The following is a 9,114-nucleotide window of genomic DNA, read 5'->3' as shown; positions in this document are numbered from 1 at the left end:
GCCCCAAAGCCTCCGGCCCCGGGGCCGCCCGCCCCCTGGTACAGTCCGGTGATGATGGGGTTACACACCTGCTCCAGCTCCTTCCTCTTGTGCTCAAACTCATCCTTCTCGGCCAAGGTGTTGGCGTCCAGCCAGGAAATCACCTCCTGGCACTTGTCCAGCACCTTCTTCTTGTCGGCCTCGCTGATCTTCCCCTTGAGTCCCTCATCCTCCACGGCACTCTTCATGTTGAAGGCGTAGGACTCCAGGGCGTTCTTGGCAGACACCCTGTCGCGCTGCACCTCGTCCTCGGCTTTGTACTTCTCAGCCTCCTGCACCATGCGCTCGATCTCCTCCTTGCTCAGGCGGCCCTTGTCGTTGGTGATGGTGATCTTGTTGGCCTTGCCCGTGCTCTTGTCCGTGGCCGTGACGTTCAGGATGCCGTTGGCGTCGATGTCGAAGGTCACCTCGATCTGGGGCACTCCCCGGGGGGCCGGGGGGATGCCGCTCAGCTCGAAGCGCCCCAGCAGGTTGTTGTCCCGCGTCATGGCCCTCTCGCCCTCGTACACCTGGATCAGCACGCCAGGCTGGTTGTCCGAGTAGGTGGTGAAGATCTGCGTCTGCTTGGTGGGGATGGTGGAGTTGCGCTTGATCAGGGCGGTCATCACGCCCCCGGCCGTCTCCAGCCCCAGTGACAGCGGAGCCACGTCCAGCAGCAGCAGGTCCTGCACGTTCTCAGACTTGTCCCCCATCAGGATGGCTGCCTGCACCGCCGCCCCGTAGGCCACGGCCTCGTCGGGATTGATGCTCTTGTTGAGGTCACGCCCATTGAAGAAGTCTTGCAGCAGCTTCTGCACCTTGGGGATGCGGGTGGAGCCCCCCACCAGGACCAGGTCGTGGATCTGGGCCTTGTCCAGCTTGGCGTCGCGCAGCGCCTTCTCCACGGGCTCCAGGGTGCTCCGGAACAGGTCGGAGCACAGCTCCTCGAACCGCGCCCGGGTGATGGACGTGTAGAAGTCGATGCCCTCGAACAGGGAGTCGATCTCCAGGCTGGCCTGGGTGCTGGACGACAGGGTCCTCTTGGCCCTCTCGCAGGCGGTGCGCAGCCGCCTCACGGCCCGCTTGTTCTGGCTGATGTCCTTCTTGTGCTTCCTCTTGAACTCCTCCACGAAGTGGTTCACCAGCCTGTTGTCAAAGTCCTCCCCTCCCAGGTGGGTGTCCCCGGCCGTGGCCTTCACCTCGAAGATGCCGTCGTCGATCGTCAGGATGGACACGTCGAAGGTGCCGCCGCCCAGGTCAAAGATGAGCACGTTGCGCTCCCCCTTGCCGGTCCTGTCCAGGCCGTAGGCGATGGCGGCGGCCGTGGGCTCGTTGATGATCCTCAGCACGTTCAGCCCCGCGATCACCCCCGCGTCCTTGGTGGCCTGGCGCTGCGAGTCGTTGAAATAGGCCGGCACGGTGATCACCGCGTTGGTCACCGGGTAGCCCAGGTACGCCTCGGCGATCTCCTTCATCTTGGTCAGCACCATGGACGAGATCTCCTCGGGGTAGAACGCCTTGGTCTCCCCCTTGTAGCTCACCTGCACCTTGGGCTTATCTCCGTCGTTGATCACCTGGAAAGGCCAGTGCTTCATGTCCGACTGCACCACCGGGTCGCCGAACTTGCGGCCGATCAGCCGCTTCGCGTCGAACACGGTGTTCTGCGGGTTCAGCGCCACCTGGTTCTTGGCCGCATCCCCGATGAGCCGCTCGGTGTCCGTGAAGGCCACGTAGCTGGGGGTGGTGCGGTTGCCCTGGTCGTTGGCGATGATCTCCACCTTGCCGTGCTGGAACACCCCCACGCAGGAGTAGGTGGTGCCCAGGTCGATGCCGATGGCCGCGGTTTTCGCCATGCCGCTGTCCTGCTCCCTTGCCCCGCGCTCAGGTTCAGGCTTTGTGAAAGGCGGTCGGGATCCGCGACGAGGAGCTCGGTCTTTTCTGAAGCTGCGAACTCGAGAACGTGCGGGATCCGGACGCGGTGGGTCTGCGAAAGTTGCGCTGGCGGACGCCACAGGAGCGCCTGCTGTCTTTTCGGCAGGTTTGCTGTTTGTCAGCGGCTGGGCGGCTCTGTGTTTATAGCGCTTCGTCCGGCCCCGCCTTTCCCGTCCTCGGCCAATCGCGGAGCCCTGCGGGCCTGCCAGGTCCGGAATATTCCAGGGGTTTCGTCTCGCGTCCTGCCTCCAGGCTTTCTGGGACCAATCGGCGTCCAGGGTGCCGCCCCTCCCAGAACTCTCCAGACTCTTCTGGGATTCTTGGGAAGGGACCCGAGTCCTAAAGGGGGGAGGAGAACAGCTGGGATTGGTGATTGTTGATTCTGCCCACCCAGTCTCCTACCCGCTGGCGATGATGTTCCCTGGTGTTTTAATTGACCAGAAGGACTAGCACTAGGCTGGTAATTGTAGGGCGGTGAGAGGCTCTTGGGGTTCAAACTAGTTTGATGGCTTAAGATAGGATGAAGGGCTACACGACTCCCGGGGATACCCCAGATACAGAAAGTTCCCGACTTTCTCGAAATGGGTGGGGTATCTGTGGGTCAAAGAGACTCTGATTGGACTGTGGTGCTGACGGACGGGGCCGCGTTTAGGCCCGCTAGTGGATCGGTACAAAGGCCTGGGCTGCCTGAGGATTATTGCCTTGGCTATCCGCGGCGTTTTTCCCACCTTCGATTTAAAAAGCGGAAAAGAGAAGGAAAGATAATGCAGTATAGTTTTGACATCATCTGTAACCTACACGGATGGAATATCTGGGGATGGGGAATTTGAATTTTTTAAAAGAAAATCAAACAGGTGGTTCTTAAACTGGAGAACGTCCCCATCGCCCCGGAAGGAACAAGCTGGGTCAAGGGCGGGGGGAGGGGAAGGGCAGGGCTGGATCTGCTGAACCCATTTGCCTCCGGCTGGGCTCAGGCGGGAGGAAGAAAAAAACTTTCCATAGGACTTCAGCTGTCTTTAAGGCCTTTGGGGCTTTTCTGTTTCCCTGTTCTTCCCAGCCTGCGTGTCTGGGCCACCCCTTTCCCGCCTGTTAATTACTGGTTCATACTCAGAACGCAGAATTCGGTCTTCTGCCGAATTCTTTCGCCCTTAGGCTTTCCATCCTTTTTAAATGAAATGCAGAGGATTTCGCCCTTAGGCTTTCCATCCTTTTTAAATGAAATGTAGAGGATGGGGAGCCGGCGAGGGAAGGGTGGGGATGTTCTGTCCTCCTTAACAGCATCATAAACCACAGCTGGTTGCAGATGGTCCCTTTTAAAAAAACTGGTCGGGAATCCTGATACTGGAAGGTGGGAGGAGTTGATCGGACGCAGGTTCTACTTCCAGTTTCTTTAAAACTTATTTGTCATGCATTTAATTCACCCACTTAGTTTTTTATCCTAGATTCCAACTTCCTGCACGTTATCCTCCCTCCTGCTTTGAATACAAACACATTTGATCATTCATTCCGCCCCCTCCCCCTTTTAAATCCTTTGCAGGCACGGAGAACCGTTTGTTGGCTGCCTGATATGAAAATCTAAGGGACATTAAAGTAACAGCGCCGGGTTCACAACCCACCAAAAATAGACTCATTGCTGTATACACATAGTTGAGCACAGTAAACACAGTGGGAGAAGGCAGTTTTTTGTATGTTTTTATATGAGAAGGCAGTTTTTGAAGAAGGGAAGGAATCTAACTTTTGAACATTTTGCTCAGTTGGAATTGCCTTTACAATCCCGTGTGTGTGTGCAGGCAAGCGATAACTTTTTTTTTTTTTAACATTCAGATGTAGCTCCCTAATGAGTCACCTCCTAATCTAGTCAAACTGGTCAAACTTAAGGAATTTTCCATTTCTTTATGCAATCTCTGGCGACTCCCCAAGCTTCCGTTTTAGCTGCCCAATGTGTCAACACTTCTAGGGACCCTTAACCTCACCTCCTCCTCCCTCTGGAAGCTTCCTTGCCATTAGCTGCTACTAGAGGCAGTTCTGGATTTACTCGTTCCTTCTCTCCAGATCTGCAATTTAGAATACTTTATTGGCTGGACGCAAAGGGCATCACTGTACCCACTGCCTGGCAGGTAGACATGGTGACAGGACCTCAAATCTTGCTCCTGTTGGTGTAGCAGAAAAAGATCCACTAGAAATCGTTTTCCATGAATCATCAGCTACACCCTATAGCTGATCTACCTTTTGAGTTAAATCTCTCTGTGTGGACTGGTCAAAACCAAGAAACCCAAACATCTGTATTACTTTCCCATTTACTGACAAGGAGAGGGTCTCCTGAATTTTGCCTTTTACACTGGATGCCTCCCAAGGCAAAAACCCAGTCACGGGTTTAATTGGTGTCTAAGGTGACTTGTAAGAACCCCAAGAGATTTTCCAGAATTTTATTTTGGCTAATTTTGCAATGAGGTTTTTATCAGATTTGGCATTTTAAAGGATCAAGTCTCAGGTTCCCCAAACTGGTGGGGCTGTCAGGTACTTAAAGGGTGGGGAACAAAAGAGAGAGAGCCAAGAACTCTGCAGTGCAGGAAGTATGGAGGAAGTGAGCCTTCATCACCCTGAAGCTGTTTTTTTTTTTCTTCTTCTTCTCTCCTTTTTCCTGCAGTTTCTCAAACAGTAGTCTTCTCCTCAATTCTTTGAGTTTTAAAAGATGGTACAATTCTAAGGTTAGTTAGAAAAAAGCTAAAGAGATAACTGATACGAAATCTAGAGCCAGGCATTTTTAACAAGTCAGTGGCAAAGGCTGCAGTGACTGGGGAGCGCTGCAGATTTCCAGAAGCTTGGGAAAACCTGACTCTACTTCCTTGTAAAGGCTGTTTTTCTTCTTCCTCCTTGTCCTCCTCCTTCTTCTTCACCATGCAGTACTTGTAAGTTAACTAACACAAGTCTCTGTATCTCTAAAATAGAATTAACAATATCCATCTTATAGGATGGTAGCATCAGGAATCAATAGGATAATGCTGCTCAGGCCTTAGTTCTGTGACTGGGACAGAGTAGTGCTCAAAAGTTTGCTACCTTTCTCCTGTCTTTGTTGGGAGCCTACACTCTAGGGTCTGACCTCTCAATCTTTCTTCTTGAGGTGCTTACAAGATTGGGGACTACTGCCAGGACAATGGCATTACTTTCAATTTACTGGAGAAACTATTAAGATTTTTAGGCAGAGGCCATTCAGCCAAACCTTTTCGTTTTCAAAGACGAACACAAAAGATCAGAGGCTCAGTGGCTTAGTCAGGTCACTCTGAGAGGTAATTACAGAACTGGTGATTGAGCCTACGTGTCCTCATACTCCCTATTTTGGACTCCTCTCAATGCTGGCATATGCATCCTATCCTTTCATTCTCGAGAGGAAAACAAATAGCCACAGAAGGGAGTGAAGTGAATGTCAGGGCTCTGTGCGCATTAGGGGCATCACGGGGTTATGTGACCAGCCGGGGCCTCCCCTCCTGGCTGCCACTTCTGACTCCTGATCATCCCCCGCCCGCTCCTACCTTTCCCACCCTTCCATGTCTCCCAGCCCCGCCTCCCCTTCCCTTCATAACAGACTGTTAGGTCGGAAAGGGGAAAGCAGGGTGTGTGGGGGGGAGCCCTGTAACTATGGCTAGGTTGGACATAGTTCACAGAATCTTCTGGAAATTAAATATAGAGCCATGACTAAGCTTGATGTTTTAGGGCGGGGTTGGGGTTTGGGGGTGGGGTTGGGAACCTCGGACGGGGCAGTATGTTGAAGAGTGTTCTTACGAGTCAGTCCCCGCCCCCGAACCCAGAAACCTCCAGAAAGTTCCTGACAGCGGTTAAAAGGGGGCACCGAGCGGCGGGCGGAGGGATACGGGCGGGGGCGGGGGAGGGGGCGGGCCGCAGAGCGCGGAGGCAGCCGCTGGGACCTAGCGGCGGGGCTGGCCGCAGGATTGCCTGGCCGGTACCGGGGTTTTGTGATTGTTTTTTCAAGACGGGATGAAAAAGAAAAAAGGCGAGATTTTCACAGTTTCTCTCACACTAGGTAATTTATGCGACGAAAGCAGGGAAAGTTTTGTAGCTCCTATAACTAAGCCGGAGGAATCGGGTGGCCAGACGCCAGAAGAGGAGGCCCCAGAGCCCGAGGCGAGCGCGCACCGGGCTCGGCGGGCACGCGCGGCGGGTGGGTCTTTGCTGGCCTCGCTCTGCCGCCGCCTCACCGGCGGCTGTCGCTCCTCGTCCCCGTGCAGAGGTTGGGAGCTGTAAAAAAGGTCGAAGGCCCTGGGAAGTGATTCTCGTCTTCTGGACTCCGTCTTCCCCCCCGCCCCAGTGCTCCCCGGTTGTACCCTGTCCTTCGATCCTTGACGAGGCGCGACAAGGACCGGCGGGGCGCGGAGGGGCGGAGCAGGTTCACCCCGGCCTCCGGAATTTGCTCCGAGGCCCGAGCCCTTAGACTTTCTGGGAGCGGTGCTAGGAAAGGGGGCGGGACTGGTGGCGTTGCCCTGTCCCAGTGCAGCGGATTCCCAAGAGGTGACCCAAGGAGACGGATTTAGGGTTTTCAATTAGAGTGAAGGTTGATGACAGTTCCCAATTTTTTATCCCTACCATAAGGATCGCCCCCTCACCTGAAATAACCCCATCTCCTCTTTTATCCGAAAGCCCATGTCCATGCCCACTTCTTTCATATTTATAAAATGTTTGTTGTTTTGATTACCTTTTTCATTTTTGATGACAATCCTGTTAAACACCAGAAATAACAGTAAGTATATATGTTGCTAATAAAGCAGTATCTTGGATTCAAAAAGCATTTAAAATCAATTGCATTACCATAGCCACTTGCCTTCTGAGGGCTGGCATAGGGAGATAGGTGGGACTGGAAAGGAATTAGGGAAGGTATTTGATTTAAAACATTCTTTCCTCATCCAGTTATGTTTCCTCGATGTACCTTCCTACCCCCAAAGTTTCTTCTGTTACCCAAGACATTCTTTCTCCAGGGATGGCACTGCATTCTCTTTGCTTTAAATCTACAATTTTGGGATGCCAGGCTGGCTCAGTTGGTTAAGTGTCTGCCTTTGGCTTAGGTCATGATCCCAGTACTCTGGGATCCAGTACCCCACTGGGCTCCTTGCTCAGCTGGGAGCCTGCTGCTCCTCCTGCTTGTGCACTCTCTCTCTCTCTGACAAAATCTTAAAAAAAAAAAAAAAAAATCTACAATTTCATCAGCCTGATCTCCTTTGATGTTACAAAGTGATTATTTCAGTCCTCAGTGCAAGGGTATGCCAGCTATAACTTCTTATATTGATTTCTTAATAAAGCACCCACTCAATAACGACTAATCAGGCCATAGGAACTTATTTTCCCCAGGGTTATTTCTGGAGATTTCCCTAAACTCTCTGATCAAAGGTGTTTGGTAGGTCCTTCCCAATCTCCACCCTTTTTCATCCACCCTCCCTGTCCCCTGCCACCTCTCTCCTAAGTAGTGGTAGTGGCTGCTGGCTTGAAGTCACTGTTATTTGCAAATGACAGTCACAAAATGTTCCTGCAGCTCTGAAGAGGAGGTCCTGTAGCAAATGCGTATCCTCGTGAAGACTGATTTACATTGTAGCTAGAGTCCATAGCCCTACAGTTCAACTGTCTTGAAGGTTAAAAGTGCCTTTATAAGCGTCTCTTAGTTTTCCATTTCCATATTCCAGGACAAAGTCCACATGTATGTGCCATTCCCAGAATACTGATTTTCTTCAGAGGCTACTATTTACTAAAAGGTTTGGTGGGCTCTGAAGAACACATAAACTCAGAAAATGCTTTTATGGAATGTTGAGTGAGACCATTTTTTAAAAATTGTTTCTGTTGTTGAAGTGAGATTCACATAACATAAAAACCATCTTAAAGTGCACAATTCAGGGGTACCTGGCTGGCTCAGTCTGAAGAGCATGCAACTTGGTCTCAGGGTCACAAGTTCGAGCCCCATGTTGGGTGTAGAGATTACAAAAAATAAAAAATTAAAAAATAACGAAGTGGACAATTCAGTGGTACCAAGTATATCCACAATGATCTGCAGCCACCATCTCTATCTTGTTCCAACACAATTTTGTAACCTCCAGATGCAACTGATTTTTAAAGGGGTTCACTCCCCAAGCCTTGAAGATTGTAGCAGGGCCTTTTCCAACGAGGTGGTGAAGGGGATTATTTCTAGAATGCTACCAGCTAGGATATGCAGTATCTCAAAGGGAAGGTAGTGCATAGGAAGGAAACCTGTAGTAGGCCTCCCCTCTTCTAAGTTTCCCCCTCTTCTAGGTTAACAAATACTAAGCCTTTGTTATCAATCCTAGTGTTTATCTGATGTTATTGTTTGGGATCCCATAAAGTAAAGGCAAAGGGGTAATGATTGTGAAACCCAAGTTAAAACCAACCCAGAACCAGGCATAGTTAAAAAAAAAAAAAAAAAAGGTACCGTGAACCTGGGACAGCCTGGCAAAAACTGATGAAACCAGAATTGGAATCCAGGTTTAACATCTTTGCCAAACTGGAAAATTTTTTAACCACTTAAGTAATTTTAGTTAAGCCAGTAACTTTTAAGTTCTCCCATGTGTTCACTACGTAAACTCAGTGTCGTGGAATGAGGATTCATAAACATAAAGGGCCCTAAAACAGTGCCTGGTACATAAGAGCGCTGAAATATTAGGTCCTTCTGCTGGGGCACCAAACTCAATGACAGTTCCTTGCAGATACTCACTGGGTACTTTTTTTTTTTTAAGATTTTATTTATTTATTTGACAGAGAGAGCGAGAGAGGGAACATAAGCAGAGGGAGTGGGAGAGGGAGAAGCAGGCTCCCCGCTGAGCAGGGAGCCCGATGTGGGGCTCGATCCCAGGACCCTGGGATCATGCCCTGAACCAAAGGCATACGCTTAACAACTGAGCCACCCAGGCGCCCCTACTCACTGGGTATTTAAAACGTAAATAACCATTGGCAGAAATGTGACACTTCTATCTCAGTAACCTCTCAGAAATGAGAACTATAGACTGAGGTATCAGGCCAGACTTTCATTTTAACAAATGAGAAAGAGAGGTCAGCGTGGGTAATGCCTAACTGGGCAAGCCAGTGCCAATTTAGGATTCACCTGTTCTTTCATGCTGAAACCAGATTACATAGCATGACTGACATATCAGG

At 50.9% G+C, this 9,114-nt stretch overlaps 1 protein-coding gene across 1 annotated transcript; it reads right to left on the bottom strand.

The window, feature by feature from the left end:
* Positions 1 to 5: 5 nt before the first annotated feature.
* On the bottom strand, positions 6 to 2,082 carry LOC102733887 (heat shock 70 kDa protein 1; the record flags this gene model as incomplete). The annotated part of the gene is made up of 1 exon (XM_031033685.2): positions 6 to 2,082. A coding segment is annotated over exon 1 (1,866 nt), but the record flags the coding sequence as incomplete, so codon positions are not given.
* Between the last annotated feature and the right edge of the window lie 7,032 nt (positions 2,083 to 9,114).

The sequence above is a fragment of the Leptonychotes weddellii genome, unplaced genomic scaffold (assembly GCF_054177405.1).
Source record: "Leptonychotes weddellii isolate Sample4059 unplaced genomic scaffold, ASM5417740v2 HiC_scaffold_7896, whole genome shotgun sequence".
Taxonomy (NCBI): domain Eukaryota; kingdom Metazoa; phylum Chordata; class Mammalia; order Carnivora; family Phocidae; genus Leptonychotes; species Leptonychotes weddellii.
Note: the sequence above shows the minus strand (reverse complement) of the source record. Positions and strands in the feature narration are given on the sequence as shown.